The sequence below is a fragment of the Conger conger genome, chromosome 18, assembly GCF_963514075.1.
Source record: "Conger conger chromosome 18, fConCon1.1, whole genome shotgun sequence".
In the NCBI taxonomy this organism is placed as follows: Eukaryota; Metazoa; Chordata; class Actinopteri; order Anguilliformes; family Congridae; genus Conger; species Conger conger.
In genome coordinates, this window is record NC_083777.1 from 3,430,293 (window position 1) to 3,450,319 (window position 20,027).

Genomic DNA, 20,027 nt, shown 5'->3' on the forward strand with positions numbered 1-20,027 from the left:
AATGTGCAAAAGGGGAGGTTTTGGCAGCATAATTTTTATTGTGACAATTTTGTGGTCTTTCTAAAAATAAATTAACTGAAACTTCCCCAGCAATAGTCATTGTATGTCCATAAATCATACTCTTTTCTCAGCTCTCTAATAGTCTTCCATTACATGCTCAGAATCAGTCAGTCAATGGAGACATTTTAGAGGCAACTATTCAAATATCAGAAGGCCTACTGTTTATATTACTACCAACCACTGTAACAGACTCTCCACATGTAGAGGCTTGTTCTGTGAACACACTTGTATGGACAATACTTAATGAAAAATAGCTAAATGATATTGCGTTCAGAGTATTTTAAGAGTATTTTAAGATTTATACATCAGTGTGAACTCAGAAAAAATGCACCCCCAGGAGTATATTTAAATGAAATGCAGAATCTAAACCCACAATCACACAGATTCCTACAAAAAAAAAAAAAAAAAAAAAACACTGAACACAAAGCGAAGCAGCAGGACTACAATAGTAAAAAAACATTTATTTTGGGACAGAAAAAACAAGCATAGAGTAAGGCTTCTTTGTGCAGGAAGGTATATTTCAATTTTTAAATTTGGCTGCAAAAAACTTGACAAAACAGTGGTGGCAAGCTCTCCTCCTAGAAGGCCACAAGTTCTGCTGCTTTTTGTTTTTACCCTAAAATCAGCAACTGCTTTGGACCCAAGAAACCAGGTGAGGCGAATTAACCACTTAAGCGCTTTAGCCCATTCACTCCCTTTTCAACCAATCAAAATCAGTTTGCTATACTATCGTTTTGAGCCCCTGTTAAAACCCGACTGAATTCTCTCAAAACCCCTTGAGATTTGGGGGGAGCCACTCCGTATTGGGCTTATAGGACTGAAAGGGTTAACCGATCGATTGCGAAACAGAAACCAGCAGACCTTGTGGTCTTCAGGACTCTCATGAAAGACGACTCGGCGAAAACGAGAGCGAACAGCGAGTCAAGAGCTCGGGGTTGTGGAGTGACTGCACGGGCAGTCTGGGGCGATTTGGGGGGGGGGGGGGTTCTCACTCGTCTTTGTACAGGTGGCTGAGCAGCTCGATTAGGGCCTCCAGCCCGGGGTTGCCCCCCAGGTCCCGCACCAGGGCGTGGGCCTTGGTCTCCAGGTCCCGCAGGGTCTGCCGGGTGTACTCGAAGCTGCCGGCCTTCTCTAGGTAGTCCAGGCAGTAGCGCTTGACGTCCACGTTCTCCGTGCGCTGCCGGAGGATGTTCTGCACCTGCGTGCTCTCCGGCTTCGAGCGGATGGCGTGGATGGTGGGGAAGGAGAACTTGCCCTCGGTCAGGTCCTCGCAGAAGCTCTTGTTCTCGGTGTATTCCCGGGAGTGCAGGTTGGCGTAGTCGTCCCGGATCTGGAAGAAGAGCCCCAGCGTGTCCAGCAGGGGCTTGAGGTCACGGGTCCAGTCGGAGAAGAGCTGCATGAGGCCCACGGCCAGGCCGAACAGCCCGCCGGTCTTCTGCAGCACCATGTGGCGGTACTCCGCCTCGCTGGGGCAGGTGTAGGTGTCCCTCCAGTGGATGTCCAGGCCCTGGCCGCGGTGCAGCTCCAGGAGCTGCCGGGTGAAGACGCGCACGGCCTCCGGGTGCTCCAGCGTCAGCACCTTCTCCAGGCCCAGGAAGTAGACGTAGTTGGCGGAGTTGATGACGGACGGGACGCCGTAGATGCTGTGCGCCACGGGGAAGCCGCGCCGGAGCTTGGAGCTGTCCTCGATGTCGTCGATCAGGAGGCTGGCGTTGTGGAGCATCTCCGTCACCTCGATGACCACCTGGGGGGGGGGGGCAGCGAGACGGGAACATCAGTTACTTAGCGGAAACTTCGTCTAATCACCTGCAATTATGCTTTGGATAAGAAGACAACAATCCCCCCCTGGAGAAATGTGAGGTTATGGGCTCAATGGCCCAACAGCTGTGCGGATGTCACTGTGGCTCCAGCGGGGCCGGAACCACCAACCTGCCAGGGTCCTGTCATGCACCTTAGCCACTCGGCTACACGCTGGGATACTGCATTCTATCCCAAATGTCACTGCCTCAAGGTGGCTCCAGGCCCAAAACAACGCTCTTACAGGTGTGAATGATCAGGGTGACAGGGAACACCAGGGGTCCGCCCAGTGGATACCCAGGCTAATCATTTTCATGTAAGACTCCGAGACAGTGGACCGATATCCTCAGTAGAGACCTAATTAACTGCAGTTCCCTTTACAGCCAGCAGAGGGACTCACTGACATGGATGGAGGATTCTGCTAAGCCTGCATCTTCCAGCAGGAAAGCGAGAGCGAGCATAAGAAAAAAGAAAAAGAGAGAAAGAGATGGAGAGAGAGAGAGAGAGAGAGAGAGAGAGAGACCAAAACAATACAGGCGCCCAAGAGAGTGAGAGAGAAAGCAGGATACAAAGAGAGAGCTGGCGTATGGCAGGGCTGCAGAGTGAAGGCCACTGCAGCTCCAGCTCTGTGTGCTGTAATGGGCATTTGTGGCATTTCCTGCACACTGCTTTCCGCAGTCAGAGCCCAGCTTACACAGCAGCCCCTCCCTCCCCTGGGCCTGTGAGGAAGAACTGATCCCAGATCAGGGCCCTGCTGGAGCACAGCAGCCACTGCAGCGCTGGAACTGATCCAGGCACAGCCAATCACACAGCTCTGAGCACCTAGCGCTGCTCACTCCACTCTGAGCCAATCAGACTCAGCGCTGCTCACTCCACTCTGAGCCAATCAGACTCAGCGCTGCTCACTCCACTCTGAGCCAATCAGACTCAGCGCTGCTCACTCCACTCTGAGCCAATCAGACTCAGCGCTGCTCACTCCACTCTGAGCCAATCAGACTCAGCGCTCACTGCTCTGGTCTGGGGCCATTCGATCTGAAATCTTTTGGTCTTCCAGACCTTGCCTTGACTTCAACTGTTCCATTTATCTTCCATTTTCTAATAACAACAGTTTTTGTAGCCTTCTCCTTCTTCATTCTGAAATCCTTGAGCAATCGTTCAGAGGAACCCCTGGTTGTTAACACTAGACAGAACAGCCACTGCAGTTGGATACTTTAGAAGGCATGGAGTTAAAAAGTTCAGCCCTGGAATTATACTCACCTGACTCACTGAAGCCCGAACGAGGAAATTGCCTGGGTCTGGGCCGTAGTAATCATGATTTTAAAAAGTAACAAAGAATAATCCAAAATGTTTCCCAAACTTTTGCACAGGGCCATTTTCCTTTTTTTAAATAATTAACAGTTAAAAATTAAAGTAAAAAACAATTTTGCTATATAATATGCAGAAAGGTCTCATGTTTAACTCTGTACCATTTAGAGTTCAGGTTTGCTTTTGATCACAAACAAACAGATTAATTAGAACAGGCATCTAAACCCGGGGTGCCCACATTTTTGCAGCCCACTGTATTTGCTTTCTTGAGGCAAATATCAGTCTCTGTAGATAAAATAATCTGTGGCCAAGCAGCCAATCAAGATAACCGCTGATCAAAAAAACGAATTTCATACTTCTGAGTTGGTTGGAAACTGTGTTGAATCACACGCCGGGACTGATCCACAATACAACTGCCGCCAGCCGACATTTCTACCTGGACGAAATTTAATTCATCACACTTACTGACAATCTCTGTTCCTGCATTCCCGGTTCTAAAGCGGGTGTCCACTGAGCACCGCGGAGCGCCCACTGAGCACCGCGGAGCGCCCACTGAGCACCCACTGAGCACCGCGGAGCGCCCACTGAGCACCGCGGAGCGCCCACTGAGCACCGCGGAGCGCCCACTGAGCACCGCGGAGCGCCCACTGAGCACCGCGGAGCACCCACTGAGCACCGCGGAGCACCCACTGAGGAGCTCCGCGGAGCTCCCACTGAGCACCGCAGAGCGCCCACTGAGCACCCACTGAGCACCGCAGAGCGCCCACTGAGCACCGCGGAGCGCCCACTGAGCACCGCGGAGCGTACAGACTCGGCGAGGCTCCTTTTCAAATCTCTCCTCATTTCAAAACGCAGAACAGAGCTGGCGAGGAGAACACCCCCTTCTGTAAGCCGGTGCGATCGACATTCTGCACACAGGCCGGAGACATCCCAGGAATTAACGCCGTATCACGGAAGATAAATAAAGCTTATTGTTGTAATCATCATTATCCTCTGCAGCCGCAATTCCCCCTGAAGTAGTAATGTACATTTAGATGATTTTCATACTCAAATATGCTCTCAGGGCATTTCAATTTCATAACCACACTTTCTATGAAAAAAAAAAAAAAAAAAAAAAAAAAAAAAAAAGTGTTCCAAGCAGTTTCCCATTCACTCACACTGTCAGGTAATGCATTAATATGGATGATTTACCTGTCATTCCATGCAGGACTCTTAGGCTTCCACTTGGCAATACTGTAAGCTTTAGAATTTACAAACCCCCTACATGTGTTCCAATGCAGTATCAATGGCTCAATTCCCTACTGGACCCTCCAGGTGGAGACCAGGACAACAACATTAAACAGCAGCATCTCCAGGGTTTTACATTCTTCAGCTCATCCATCAGAGCTGAGGGTCTGGGACGGGAGAGCCAGGGGCCCCCCCAGTCTCTGGGACGGGAGAGCCAGGGGCCCCCCCAGTCTCTGGGACGGGAGAGCCAGGGGCCCGCCCAGTCTCTGGGACGGGAGAGCCAGGGGCCCCCCCAGTCTCTGGGACGGGAGAGCCAGGGGCCCCCCCAGTCTCTGGGACGGGAGAGCCAGGGGCCCCCCCAGTCTCTGGGACGGGAGAGCCAGGGGCCCTAAGGCTGCTTCAGAGCAAGCTGGCATGCACGGTCTTAAAGACCGTCAGCGCTGTGGTAGAGCCATGCCCATTCACCACCCTGCAGACCAACCCCAGGGATTCCAGCGTGATGAGCCTGGGGTCCGGTCGAGGAGGTGGTAGGTACTCCACGCAGTGGAGCCACATTTTGGATGAACTGCTGCTCTGGCAGCACAGATACTCCCCACCAGGAGGGAAATGCAGTTTTCGGATATAAGGCTTCATGTCCTACCAGAAGCCTTCAGATGCAGTTTACGGCATTGCTTCTGAACTCAATAGAGTACCAATCAGTGTCTTCCTGGGGTTAATTTTGCTGAATGCAAATTAATACACTCATGTCCAGCTCTACTCTGAAATACCCAACTTGATTGGCTAGCCTGAAGTCATATCCCTGCCAATCGGTGTACGTTTCAGCCCGGCGTGGGATCCGTGGGGACTCCGTTTGCGCTGATACACCGCTGGGCTGATACACCGCTGGGCTGATACACCGCTGGGCTGATATAGCGCTGGGCTGATACACCGCTGGGCTGATACACCGCTGGGCTGATACACCGCTGGGCTGATACACCGCTGGGCTGATACACCGCTGGGCTGATACACCGCTGGGCTGATACACCGCTGGGCTGATACACCGCTGGGCTGATACACCGCTGGGCTGATACAGCGCTGGGCTGATACACCGCTGGGCTGATATAGCGCTGGGCTGATATAGCGCTGGGCTGATACACCGCTGGGCTGAGTCGTCCTGCGAATGCCAGGGGCGTCCCGCTGCAAGAGCCGGCTTCCGGGAGACAACCAACCGCCACGCGGAACAAGTCTTTATTGATCACGACCACCTATGAATCACAAACCTGGCACCATGGCACTCCGCCGTTTAGAGCAGCCATTAAGAGGCATTATGTGGGATAACAGTGAGCCCCTAACAACAAAAAAAACTAAAAGCACAAAGCCCTGCTGCCAGCTGATACAACATCATTCTGCCAAGTCAGAACATAAGAGTGTTAAATAAAAACACAAATTAAAAAAACATAAAACTATGGCATCTGCTGTAGATCCTCTTCACTGCCCCGGCAGACACTGGTAAAACAAGGACGCATTCCATCTTCATGTTGCTCCTTTAAGTAGAGGGGGCCGTATGATTGGATGGGGATTGGGTCCAGCCCCTCCCCCAGGTGTGTAAATGACATCTGAGCCGCAACGCCTGTCCGCATTGGTCAGCGGTGACCAGCCTTCTCCGACCAGCCAATCATAATTGACCGACAGTGAGTGTTTCCTGATCTGAAACTCGCCACCGCAGTGCCCAGATACGCACTGCAGCATGAGTCAGGAATCGGGAGAGGTTTCTGTGGTACCGATGAGTAATGTGTAGTAACTCTTTCAGCACAGTACCGGGATTCCAAAAAGCAGTACTCAATGAATCTGGTCCTGGCAGTACATTCAGTCATTTCTGAAGAAAGGCGAAGACCTGTCGAACTACATGCTTAACGCAGTCTGCCAGGTTCCGCCTTGAGCACACAACCTCAGGGAGACCAGTTCATTTACCAGGCTACCACATTATCGACTTCGGCGAGTGGACCACGTTAGTCTAACGGGCTCCGAGCGCACGGCGGCGGACAGAGGAGGCTCCTCCTATCGCCTTGGCAACCACAGGGGTCCCGCTGCGGAGACCTCCAGGCTGAAATCTTCCTGTGCCCCGTGTCTGTGAGGCACACGGGACTCCTGAGGCCTACCAGGGAGAATGGACTACCATGGTCGGCATACTACTGCAGTCTCGATGACACGCCACGCATGCGTCCAATGGAACGATCCAGTCCACCACCACCCCAGTCATAATGCTGAGGGAACTCAAAAGCTAATTCGGCTAAGACAAGTGCATTCAGTCACAATCCACAAATATATATGAAAGGCCACGTTTTCTGCGTGACCCGGAAGTGCACTGCTCTTACCTGCAGTTTGTCCTCCGGGACATTGAGCCAGTGGTTAAACGCCTGAGACAGCTTCGTTCGAATTTGCTTCCCTGTTCAGACACAAACAGAAAAACAAAATTAAAACATGACAACCACCGTTTGAGTGTGTCAGGCTGCCAATCAATCTCTCACTTAGCAGGGGAAGGATGCAACAGGACAGCGAACATGGGGGGGGGGGGGTTGGTTACCATGGTGAGGGCTGGAATATTTACAGCCCCCTTCAGGAACCGTTCACAGTCATATTCAATTTCAGCTGCAAAAGATCACTCTCTGACAAGGACCACAATCCTTAACTTTCCTACACATCAAAGATCGCATCTCCCACCTCGCACACCGTTCAGCAGACTAATGGCTACCTACGGGGAAGAAAACAGACACGAAAAAAAACTTTAATGGAAAACCCAAAACGCTCATCCTTCAGCCTTCGATAAACCCGACAAACAGGCGAAACAAGAGCCGCCCGCGCTTGGTAGCCGTGTCCTTAAAAACCTTTTCACAAGAGCGGAAAGATCTGGAAGTGTGGTGCTTAAACGCTTCGCTCGGCTTGTGTGAGCGGGGAGATAACCAGCCTTGATGGATTACTGGCGGTTGCACAGGGATCAAGACGCTACAAGCCCATGCGCTTCCTGTCTCTTCCCAGAGGGCCGAGCGGCCGGGCGCCATCTGCGGCCGGCCCACCTGAGCGTCCTCGCACAGCCTCCAGAGCGTCCTCCCCAGACCGCCCAAAAAAAAAAAACCCCGCTATAAATATTTCCAGAGCTGGGAGACGGACAAGCGCACTGCCTCCAGTGCAAGTAATTTACACACGGCTGAAGCACAAGCATAATCTCAGCTCAAGGCCAACACAACAACTCTAATATTATACATATTTCTACAAATTCACTGGCAGGGGTAAGGCGTTTGCTCTGTGCTGGAAAAGCGTTTAGTCATGCATACATATTTAAATGATGAAGGCGATAACAGAGTGAATAAACTTAATTGGCTCTCAAACTCTCAACAGGCCTAAAGAACCAGAAGCGTTGGAAATGCTTCAGTCACACAGATTTTACAGAAGCAAATGGCAGGCGATTACGCGCGGCTCAAACTCAAAAACGTAGTTTCAGTTTTCTGCCACGTGCTGCTCTCCTAGCATACGCATCATAAAGCCCTGAACTAAAGTTCAGCTCCCCACTACCTCTACTCCCAAACAGCGAAACTGATATAATTATAGCATGTTGTTATTATGATATAATATGTAGGTCATGACGTACCTACGGCACACGGTCTTCAGCCTCATGACTGCGCATGCAGCACAGCAGCGACAGTATATCACAGTCACAACTTTGAGTGCACTATTGCAGTTAGACAACAGTTTTACCTAGGATTTTCACACCGCTTACCTAGCCAAAATTATCCAAACTTTTTTTTTTTTTTACAATCAGTTCAACATGTAATTGCGGGGCAGCTATAGCCTAGTAGCCAAGGTGCTCGACCGGGACCCGGAGGGTTGGTGGTTCAAGCCTTAGTGTAGTCACAAGAAGATCCACATTCCTCTTGGGCCCTTCAGCAAGGCCCTAAAACCCATATTGCTCTGTGTATGAAGGGGCAGGGGGGGGGATTGTCTGCGGTTTAGTCGAATCAACTGTAGGGTAAAAGTGTCAGCTAAATAACGAACGTGACGTAAAAGCCGCAGATTCACCACAGCACCACGGGCATGAAGCGCTCAGGAGGGGGAGCCGCGCTGGGCTGCCGGCTCAGACAGAGGAAGCCGTAATCTCACTTTCACACCGCGCTCTGCTCTTGACCCTCTCCATTACCGCTCCGGTGTTAAACGAGTGCGCCAATTAGCACAATAACCACAGCGCCTGGCAGATGATTCCCTTTCCTTAATTACATCTCATCTATTAGAGCCCATTCGCTCAGTGCCGCTTCACGAGCATTCCAACAACAGGACAAGAGTTCAATTTAGTAAAAAATATATATATATTAAAAAAAATGTCTCATTGCTGAGACGCCCCACAGCTCTAACGTACAGCATCACTGAGAGACTGTATTTAACTTGGGCTGTAATTGCACATGCTTTGAGGAGCGAAAGCAAAATATTGGCAAACAAACAGCACTTTGAAAATCCTTGTGCTGCCAGGAGCGTTTAAACCGCACAGGCTGCACAGAACTACTCATCTTTTCGCGCCTCGTTACGCGTAGTAAAACTGTCTGAGGATGAGTCTGCGTGGTGATGTCAGGGAAAAGAAAGCTGAAAGATGGAATTGATTGAAGAATCGCTGTGGACATGAGTTCGGTTGAATAAGTGCATATTGTGATGACATCATCTACATGCGCCGCTACACCTGCCTGTGATACAAAGGGCTCATCACCTGACCTGGAAACCGATCCAGGTCCAGCAACTTCAAGGACGGTCCAACCTGTTAAATGGTCCTTCTAGGAACAAATAGAAGTAGTGGAACTCACAAACCTTCCTTTGAGCAAGGAAACATCAGCGCATCCTTTGTGAAAGTATTTTTTCAGAAACAATGACGTATATATGATCAGCGAGGACATTCCATTTGCCTAATTCCTGTTCCTATCTTCACTTCTCTCGCCTCTTTTTCCAGCCTCTCCCAAAGGGTGGAGCTAGGAGTAGGAAAAGGGCAAAGAGAGAATTGGAAGGAACTTATAGAGGCTGGGCAAAGTCTTCTCGTTTCTGACTTTTCAGGGGGAAAAGTCTTATGCCGCTAAAATGTCACAGAAGGGAAAACGGGACAGGAAAGGAAAATCAGGAAAGCAGGACTGAAACATGCTGCTCTTTAGGCAGATATCCTTACTGTAGTCCAGGACATAGAAACATCTAGAAAGCCTAAGCTTCTCCAGAACAGCAAGACAGCTAACTTGAAGGCTTACATACCGTGAACGCGCAGCAAGTTATTACACTGCGAGCGAGGTCAGGCAATACTCCCGCCGGCACACTCCAAAAAACGAAAGGTCATTTCGCTGGGCTGTCTGGGTCTCATCTCAAATCCACAGTGTCCGCCTGTTCAAAAGGACAGGCTGGAGGGTCTCACCGGCCGAACTCCACCAGGGGCTTGTATTTGATTACGCAGGCACAAAAGTGCCCCGATGCCACTTTTCAAACAGCCTTATTAAAAAATGAATCAAAAAATACAATACCCTGTACAAATCACAGGCGGCTCAAGCAACTGGTCTGATGTGGCAGGGTGTGAAATATGAGCTGGAGGTTTAGACAAACGCATGAATTATTCAGCGGCTAGAGTTCAGTTTGGAGAGTGAGGGAGAGAGAGAGGCTCTGAATTCCATATTTCATTTCAGAAAGAATTACTCCAGCAGCCATGGTCGGGTTCGGTGGGACTACACCGTTGAACCCAAAATTAATTTACCAAATAAACATCACACCAGCCCCAGCGCTTTGGGGGTTTTTCTGTAACCCAAACCACAGAACATTAATTACGGCAGCATAAAAAAAAATAAAAAAAAGCAGCAGCATCCAGCGTTCAGACCGTGCTTTCTGGCCTTTAAAGGACACCGTACACAGGCCAGCCCAAACAGCCGTGTAAGGTCCAGGCTGCCCACATCTTCACCTAAGCTGACCTTTCACCTTTAGCCTTTCACCTCGCTCAACTGCCGTTGCAGACCGGAATGATGTCATCCAGGGGAAGAGGTGCACACAGGAGCTCACGCAACACCCCCCTGAAGTTGCTGCCTCTTTCTACACCAGTGGTTCTCACCTGGTCCAGGAGAGCCGCGGGGTGTGCTGGTTTTTGTTGTTACTCAGCACTTAATTGATCAATTAAACTGTTAGTTAACACGCCTCACCTGGTTTCTTGGGTCTGAATAGGTTGCTGATATTAGATTCAGAGACATGGTAATTAACCTGGAGACAGAGTGCCACCAACCTGCTTACCATAGCTAACAGCGTAAGGCTAAAGCATTTAAGCCGCTGCATTTCAGTTTCAGCATGCGGAGGGTCCTATGTCAAATACAACAGCAACAACGTCAAGCACTACAATTTCTATTATAGTATGAAACTCAACAATATTCACTGTTGTGTATTCTCATTACTTTGGGAGGGTTCATTCATGTACAAGACCAATATAAATACTATCAAAAGCAACAACTCATATTTAAATGTAATTAAATAGAAGGACTTTCCTCTTTTTGGCTCTGTGACATTCTGTCACACGGTATCCCACAACTACTCCCAAATGTAATAAAGTTCAGACGACCTTAGTTATGTTAAGTGATTTCTGATAGTATGATATAAATGTGCTCTCTTGCTCCTAGACCAGCAATCCTCAAATCTGGACCTCAAGTCCAAATCAGGCCCTGGTTCTCTTTTCTCCCAGGTAATTAGCTGAATAATTAGTTCCATGATTGGCCAGAGTCTCCACACCGGACTCCGAGGTTAACGGAGGGTGGAAAACCAGCAGTCCTCGGACCTCGAGGGCCGTGATGGGCTGATCCCGGTCTCAGACTATTAAAGCCACAGTAGGGTGTATTCCCTACAGACAAACCCACGGGGCATACAGAAAACTGTGAGATCCGAACTCACAAGCCACCGTTTTTAACATTTCCATGTGAACACGTTTGAGCCGTTCTCCAAAGTGCATTCTCTGAGATTCTTCTTGTCCTAATTTTCTCAATCTGAAATTGCAGTCAACAATGACAACAAGAACACAAAATAAAACTGTCTAGAACAGACATTATTTCTTGAAAGGAATGCGTGTGGTTTTATTGCTGCCAGAACGCCTCACTGCGTGGTGGGGTGGAAGGCGATGCCCACGCTGCTAGGATACACCTAGCGCATTATTCACGCAGAGGATGTCTGCAGCTGTACAACTCAATCCTCAGGATGCAGGAGGAAAAGAACGTATCGGAGATGCTCATATGCATCTATGCCCCTTAATCACACAAGAAAGCCACACCAAGAAAGAGAACTATAAGTGTAACTATAAGTGTAACTGTAAATATATGGTACTGTATATATGGTACTGTGCAAAAGTTTTAGGCAGGCATGAAAAAAAATGCTGTAAAGTAAGAATGCTTTCAAAAATGTTAAGTTTATTTTTATCAATTAACAAAATGCATGAACAGAAGAAGTGAAAGAACAGAAGAAAAATCTAAATCAAATCGATAATTGGTGTGACCACCCTTTGCCTCAGCATCAATTCTTCTGGATATACTTGCACACAGTTTTTTGAAGGAACTCAGCAGGTAGGCTGTTCCAAACATCTTGGAGAACAAGCCGCAGTTCTTCTGTGGATTTAGGCAGCCTCAAATGCTTGTGTCTCCTCAGGTAATCCCAGACAGACTCAATGATGTTGAGATCAGGGCTCTGTGTGCCATACCATCACTTCCAGGACTCCTTGTTCTTCTTCACGCTGAAGATAGTTCTTACTGACATTGGCTGTATGTTTGGGGTTGTTGTCCTGCTGCAGAATAAATTTGGGGCCAATCAGATGCCTCTCTGATGGTATTGCATGATGGATAAGTATCTGCCTGTACTTCTCAGCATTGAGGAGACCATTAATTCTGACCAAACCCCGAACTCCATTTGCAGAAATGCAGTCCAAAACGTGCAAGGAACCTCCACCATGCTTCACTGTTGCCTGCATTTTTCTGCACCCCAGTTCCTGTGTTTTCGTGCATAATTGTCGTTTGAATAAATCGTTTCTTTGTGCTTCTTCAACAGAGCTTGGACAGCACATCTGGAAACCCCAGTCTGCCTTGAAATTTCTGCCTTGCTGATGCAGTATAACTACCTTGGGTCTTGTTGCTGTGCTCAGTCTTGCCATGGTGTATGACTTCTGACATTGAACTGTCTTCAGCTACCTCACCTTGGAAGCAGAGTTTGGCTGTTCCTCACCCAGTTTTAACTCCCCTACACAGCTGTTTCTGTTTCAGTTAATGATTGTCTTTCAACCTACAAATTGATGATCATTAGCTCCTCCAAAATCCCTGACTTTGTGCAAGTGTACCTAGAATAATTGACGCTGGTTTGAAGGCAAAAGGGTGATCAGACCAAATATTGATTTGATTTAGATTTAATTTATAAAAATAAATTATTTTTATTTCTATTTTTGAAAGCATTCTTACTTTACAGCATTTTTTCCACACCTGCCTAAAATGTTCCATCTCAAAATTGAATGAATTAGTAATGCAACTGTACAGACATCAAGTAATTCCTGAAATGATGCCCCTGTTGTGCAGTAACACATGAGCATGTGTTTTGGCTGTGGTCCAGCCTATTTGAGCATGCTTGTACAGGTTATTACCTGGACTCTAAAAATAGATTTTTAACCGGTTATTCGATTACATGTCGCCAGTTCGCCAGACTGAAAATGAAAAGGAGAAAATGGCCATGCCTATGCAGAATGTTATAGTTGGTTATTGGTTTGGATGCTCAAATCGTTAGGCTTGTAGTTAATGGTTACAGTTCTTGGTGAGGTTGGGCCTCAAGGCTGTGGGGGCTCCCTGGCTCCCTCCCTCCCTCCCTCCAGACAGGGGGAGCGCACCCAACCTGCAGACGTCAGGGGGCTCACCTGGGAGCTGCAGCACGTAGTTGTAGGGCTCGAGAAGGATCCGTCTGGAGGCCCCGCCCTCGTCACCGTCCATCGCTCACGATCGCCGCAAAACCCACGAACCCTGCAGGACGGGGGAAAAGGACCAATCAGACGCCCAGCCTTCCCACACACCCTGCAGGACGGGGGGAAAAGGACCAATCAGACGCCCAGCCTTCCCACACACCCTGCAGGACGGGGGTCATACACTGGTCATACACAATAAAACATAAAAAATAAAACAAGGCTTTCAAATAAAACAGACAGACACAAAGTCCTCTGGGACAAATTGCATTAATTACACACTTACATTTTCATTTTAATACACAGAACATGCAAGAGGACAGGCAGTCATTTTTATCCCAAAACAAACCTATGAAATTTGACGGCTCTTCGTCCTTTAGTGTTAATATGACTGCTGAGGTTGAATAAAAAGACAACAAAGCTCAAAGCTCTGGAACAAACACCACAGCATATTCCCCCAGCACTTCAAAAGACACATAAACGCACGGAGGCTAGGCTGAGGGAAGACTTCTCACCAGAAAGATCTGAATGTAATATCATCCCACACATCAAAAGCCTGCTCTGCTTACACAAGGCGACTTCCAACATTGTAGTCTAATCCGAGGCGAGGGTTTGGCTTAAACAGAGATATCTTCACAGGCCTGCCAGGTTTCTGCTCAGAGACGGTTTCCGTTGTCGGGAGCTACGACCGGGCTTTCACGGAAGGAGCTGAAGTCTACGGTAAAGCGGACAGGATTTGTGTCTGCAGTGTCTGGCGGGAGTGCAGGATATCGCTGCTGAAACAGAGCTTATCTGGAGCGCGGCTTTGTAATCTGTCAGCAGATAAACGGAGAGCCCTGCATGATAGACTCCTCAGACACCTTTGGAAAAGGGTGTGCGTCTCCAGATGAAATGACAACACATAAATCCCCTGGAAAACGGGTTCCAGTTCCCACTTTTACAAGCACTTCAATTATCGAGAAGACGGTCGCCATAGACACGAGAGCCCCTTGCCAATGAAACGTCAGACACACGGAGACATTTTGGCTCACAAGCAAAGCAAATGCAATCCAGTTTTTAGCAGGGAGAAGGCTGAATGATTTGATACATCTGACAGATGACACACAGTAATTCAAACTGTGTTGCTTGTGATGAATGTTTTAAAACAAACAGACCAATGTCCTGGAAGGCAGATGGACTAATATGAGTGTGTGTGTGTGTGTGTGGGGAGGGGAAAGGAAAGTTTCTATGTTCGTAGCACAAGGAATGCTTTCAGAGAGCAGAGTGCTTTGATGGAGGATAAACCCAACGAGGGGCGGGCAGGAACTCAGACTTCCTGAACACTCCAGCACCCTTCCCCTGGCCCGACAGACCTCACTGAGCTCAGAATGCTGCCTGTAAGAGCCAGCCTGATTGGACAGAGACTTCAGCGAGCGCACAGTGCTGCCTGTAAGAGCCAGTCTGATTGGACAGAGATCTCCCTGAGCTCAGAATGCTGCCTGTAACAACCATCTTGATTGGACAGAGATCTCCCTGAGCTCAGAATGCTGCCTGTAACAACCATCTTGATTGGACCGAGATCTCACTAAGCCACCAAAACAATAAAAACACAATCCATTCAGAAAAGAATAAACAAAGAAAATAGGGGGGGAAAATGCCACTCATTGTGTAGCGTGTTCCTGAATAAATGCAAAAAAACATCCGTAACGATGGGCCAAACTTCATGGTCACGATTAACAGATAAATATTAGCGGTTTCGCATTTTCAAGGACTGACAGCGCATCAGCAACAAAAGTACTGCAAACCAAGCCAGTACAAAGGCAGCTGATGGGGACGACCTTTCAGAAATCCTTGCGCCCGGCATGTGAACACAAATTATAGTGCTGGTGAAACGCTCTCTGCCGGGTCCGATCACTCGCCCCAACGGGCGGTTTATGAGCTTAAGCTGCAGTCTAACGTGCGGCAGAACGCTCTAGTCAGCACTGAGCCCAGGAATCTACAGCACTAACTCAGCACACAGTGCAGTCCCCGTGCACTCAGTATGGAGGGGAGGAATCTACAGCACTTACTCAGCACACAGTGCAGTCCCCGTGCACTCAGTACGGAGGGCAGGAATCTACAGCACTTACTCAGCACACAGTGCAGTCCCCGTGCACTCAGTACGGAGGGGAGGAATCTACAGCACTTACTCAGCACACAGTACAGTCCCCGTGCACTCAGTACGGAGGGCAGGAATCTACAGCACTTACTCAGCACACAGTACAGTCCCCGTGCACTCAGTACGGAGGGCAGGAATCTACAGCACTTACTCAGCACACAGTACAGTCCCCGTGCACTCAGTACGGAGGGCAGGATCATCTGGGACTGAGACGCCAACCCCACCGGGTTCACGTCATTTGGAGACTAATATTTCTGTCATTTGCTTTTGTACATGATGAATATAACTAAAAGTTTTGTAGTGGGAAGATTCAATGGAAGCTAAACAGGTGTGTCTGTATAGTACTCATCTTACACGTTTACAGTAATTTTTCCATTTTGGATTTTCATCAATGAAAATACATAATAAATATCAAAAGTATTATCAACAAAAATACAGTATTAATAAGTGGATAAAATGTTACACACACAGGTTAAACAATAACAGGCAGCGTGAAGCCTAGTGGCTAAGATACATGACTGGGAAGCGGAAGGCTGGTGAATCAAGCCCTTGTGTTACCATAAGAACCGCAGAGATGTTGAACCCTTGATCAAGACCCTGAACCCCACATTTCTCCAGGGGGGATTGTCCCCTGCTTAGTCTAATCAATTGTCAGTGGCTTTGGATAAAAGTGTCAGCCAAATAAGAAATCATTACATTTCCATCAGAGAAACCATGCACACATCATCAGATCTTACTGACTTAGGTGGTTGCTTTTAAAGCTTTTTAAAACTTTTAAAGCTCCTTCCTGTAAACAGCCAAACAAAATTACAGCTACTCACAGCTGGCACTACACAGGGTGCAAAGGGTTGGTTCAATGTTAAAAAAAACAAAAACAAAAAAATTCTTCTGGGAAAAATGCACATTAATTGTGGCATGTTTTGGTTAAAACCTCCCCATGTAATGGAAATTCTGATCATTTGCAATGCACTCTTGCATCTCAGGCACATAATTTCCCAAGGTAATGTGAATTCAGGATACACAGCACATTCTCCCATTAGAGGGAACAGATTTCACAACATTCTTGATACTTGTTACTCAGAGAAAGAATCCCATGCAAAAATAACACTTAATTGAAGTCCAATTCAAAACAAAAATTGTAGATTTCATCTTGATTAGCAGGTTTTGCAATTATGTCTGCTTACGAGGAAAAGATTGACATTTCTAAATGCATGTGACATGGTAAATGCAGCCTGTTCAAATAACCACCTATTTCCCTTTTTATTCCTGCCAATTCCCATACATTCAGTTAAATCCCATGGAAAGTTTCCAGCCTTGAATATTCCCAAAAACATTAGGCACAGATGTTCCAGAACGTCTGCCTGGACCACCAACTGTCCACAGTGCATCAGATGTACACTCACTGAGCACTTTATTAGGAATACCTGTACATCAACTTATTAATGCGATTATCTGAATAAGCCACATGAAGCAGATATGTGTCAGGAGCGTCAGTTAATGATCAATCATCAGAATGGGGAAGAAATGTGAACGCAGTTATTTTGATCGTGGCATGATTCTTGGTGCCAGACATGGTAGTTTGACAATCTCAGAAACTGGTGATCTCCTGGGATTGTCACACACTAGTCTCTAGAGGTTGCAGTTCTGTGGGCAGAAACGCGTTGTTAATGAGAGAGGTCAGGGGAGAAGGGCCAGACTGGTCAAAGCTGACAGTACCGTAAATAACCACACATTACAACAGTGGTACACAGAAGAGCATCTCTGAACACACAAGGGGTCAAACCTCTTAAGAGGATAGGCAGCAGCAGAAGTATAAAAAGTATAAAACATAAGAATACCTAATGAAGTGCTGAGTGCGTATACTGTAGAGGTCAGTCATATGAGCATGTAGAATGCAAAATAACGATCACCGTTACACTGCACAAAAAAAGAGAAGCAGTGTAAAACCAGAGAAACTAAGAAGCGGCACAGATTTAACACAAGACTTTTGATAATCAGTACAACGTGACACACGAGAGTCAAACAGGCACTCTGCTATGACAGTCATGTGAGCTATTCAGCCAATCAGAACTTCACTGAGGTCACAGCTGAGTCAGAGACGGTTGAACTGTATCAAGTGTGATTCACCATGTCAACTTAAGGACGTGACCCCTTTGTACTTTGCTACACACGCATTTCCAATTAAAGGCACATTCCTGACACCACGCTGCAGTGCTGAAATTGCTAAAGATTAAACGGTACGTAGATCTCAATTAAGAGTGTTGTAGCGTTCACACTGTACACAAACCTGACCAACTACGAGTGTTGCAACTTCTACACTGTACACAAACCTGACCAACTACGAGTGTTGCAACTTCTACACTGTACACAAACCTGACCAATCACTTGAAGGTAGAGGTTACATTGCACAGATCTCATATCACAAATGTTATAGTTATTAAATTGCACAGTAAATACTTGAGTAGGTAAAAGCTGATGTGAACATGCCATGTACAGCTGACGAAATGTGCCACTCACAAACCGGCTTTCAAATAAAACAGATAGACACAAAGTCCGCTGAGAAAAGTCCAAAGACATACGAACCCACATAAGGCCTCTGAACAACTGTCATTCACATGTTCCAATACCTTTGCTCAATTAAAAATTGGGTGATCTGATACAAAAGGTGATCTGTTCCAAGTTGTTTAACAAATCTAGATAACAATGCCAGGAAATTAAAGCTGAAATTCAGAGCTGAAAAACTTAAGAGTAACCAAAAGAACAATGAGCATTATTGATGGCTCACAACTAGGTCGGTATTTTAGCATCATTTTCTGTGCTTGGATATAGCCTACTTAATGTATGGCAATTCAAGTATAAGCCTAAGTATCTTTTTCTGAACTGTAGCTCAAAACGGAACAGAGAACACCTTAATTTCTAAAAAAAGTACAAGATCATTGTGTGCTTATAAACCTTTGTAGGGTCCACCATGTCAAAGTTTAATTCAGCCTAAACTGAACTGAACATGAATAATGTAATGATTCAAGGAATCAATGAAAATGCATGGACAGGTCAGCACCTTATTCCTGAGCTATTCCCTCAATACCAGAAGTGCATAAAACAACACAAACAATACATCCAAAGAAAGCTTTGTGTATTCATGCCACTCTGTATATAAAGTTAGCATTTTTTTCTTTTTCCCCCTAAATCTTCTGGAAGTGCTCAGGTGTCTCAAGCATTTGAACGAGCTGGAATGGATCTTGTGGGGAAACTGATGGCAACACCGAGAGGCAATCTACATGCTTCATGACCGATCACAAAAAGTTGTCGGAAGCATATCCTCTAAAGTCTAAGAAAGCTGAGGGTGTAGCATTGTGGAATGTGCACTAGGTTTGGGGCTCCTAACGGAATGAAGAGGGGAAATCAGGAGTAAGGTGCGGTCTTACCGTGAATTCAATTGTCACAATACCATCTTTGACAGTCCAAGTCAGTTTAATTATACAAAAAACACGGCTGAGGATCACTTCCGTCTTATGTTGGTCAATGACGTGACATTTCATTTTTATTTTGATGTCCGAGACACATTTATGATATACATGTTCAGATAAAACATACATGGAAAACAATATTATCCTTCATGAGTAAAATTATATGAAACATTTATAATGCTCTCAATAGTTTAAGGAAATATTACGCTTAAACACGTAGTCTTAGCTAACGTCAACTTCGTTTATGCCCATGAAAATACAACAATGAAACGTAAATACACGGTCTGAAATCCATCCACATTGGCAACCTAAGGAACTTAAGTTCTAAATGCATTACAGGCTAGCACTAGATACAAAAGTTAGCTAACGTTATGGGTGATTGATTCAGTGGCTTCTGAATGGAAATTTCTCGTCGCCAGGGCAGGGCAGGGCTGGACAGCCAACTCGCCACTCTGCATATAACAGTCACAGGGTTTCAAACTGGAAGCTAACCAGCCTCCCAACAGTTGTCAAATTGGTAGACAAACTAATGTTAGTCTGGAATACCATTCGTCGTCGGGAGGTCAACATGAACTATCGAAAACAATTTAGTTCACTTAGCATCTGCCTTTTACACATGGATACACATGTTAATTTAAATATCGTCGTAGCTCCACCTACCTTGTTGATCAGCAATTTACAATCCGGGGCACTTTTTCCACCACTTCCGCTTTAGACGCCTTTTTTTTAACCAGCGACTAAACCTGCTAATATTAGCTATGTCGCTACCTCGGCATCCAATGTTCTTTCTTTATTATATTCCGATCAAATAGCCAGTGATATAGTGACAGCTTATTCCACCACCTCTTTATCTATACAATCCTTGCTGAATAGAAACGTAGCCAGACGTGGGAACGGGTCTTGTGATCAGCCAGCCAAGTTATCCTTCTTATTCCGCATTCACACGAAGCTAAATACGCCATCGCTTCCTCATGGAGCAAGCGCACATACTGGGTGGGGGTGGGGTGGGTGCAAGATGTTAGGTCTATTTTTCAATGCGCCTGTCCGTCCAAGCATTGTGGGATTTGTAGTTTTACGATTCTCA

At 46.8% G+C, this 20,027-nt stretch overlaps 1 protein-coding gene across 1 annotated transcript; it reads right to left on the reverse strand.

The window, feature by feature from the left end:
- Window positions 1-501: 501 nt before the first annotated feature.
- ggps1 (geranylgeranyl diphosphate synthase 1) lies at window positions 502-19,934 on the reverse strand. The gene is made up of 4 exons (XM_061227342.1): window positions 19,604-19,934; window positions 13,298-13,400; window positions 6,744-6,814; window positions 502-1,804 (listed from the first exon to the last, which is right to left on the reverse strand). The coding sequence occupies exons 2-4, from the start codon at window positions 13,368-13,370 to the stop codon at window positions 1,049-1,051; spliced, it is 900 nt and encodes a 299-aa protein (XP_061083326.1). The 5' UTR covers window positions 13,371-13,400; window positions 19,604-19,934; the 3' UTR covers window positions 502-1,048.
- Window positions 19,935-20,027: the final 93 nt, after the last annotated feature.

Coding starts and splice junctions, on each gene's coding strand:
- ggps1 (XM_061227342.1), bottom strand. CDS start 13,370: ATGGACGGTGACGAGGGCGGGGCCTCCAGACGGATCCTTCTCGAGCCC. Junction 6,815..13,297: donor CTACGTGCTGCAGCTCCCAG/GTGAGCCCCCTG, acceptor GTGTCTGAACAG/GGAAGCAAATTCGAACGAAG. Junction 1,805..6,743: donor TCCCGGAGGACAAACTGCAG/GTAAGAGCAGTG, acceptor CCCCCCCCCCAG/GTGGTCATCGAGGTGACGGA.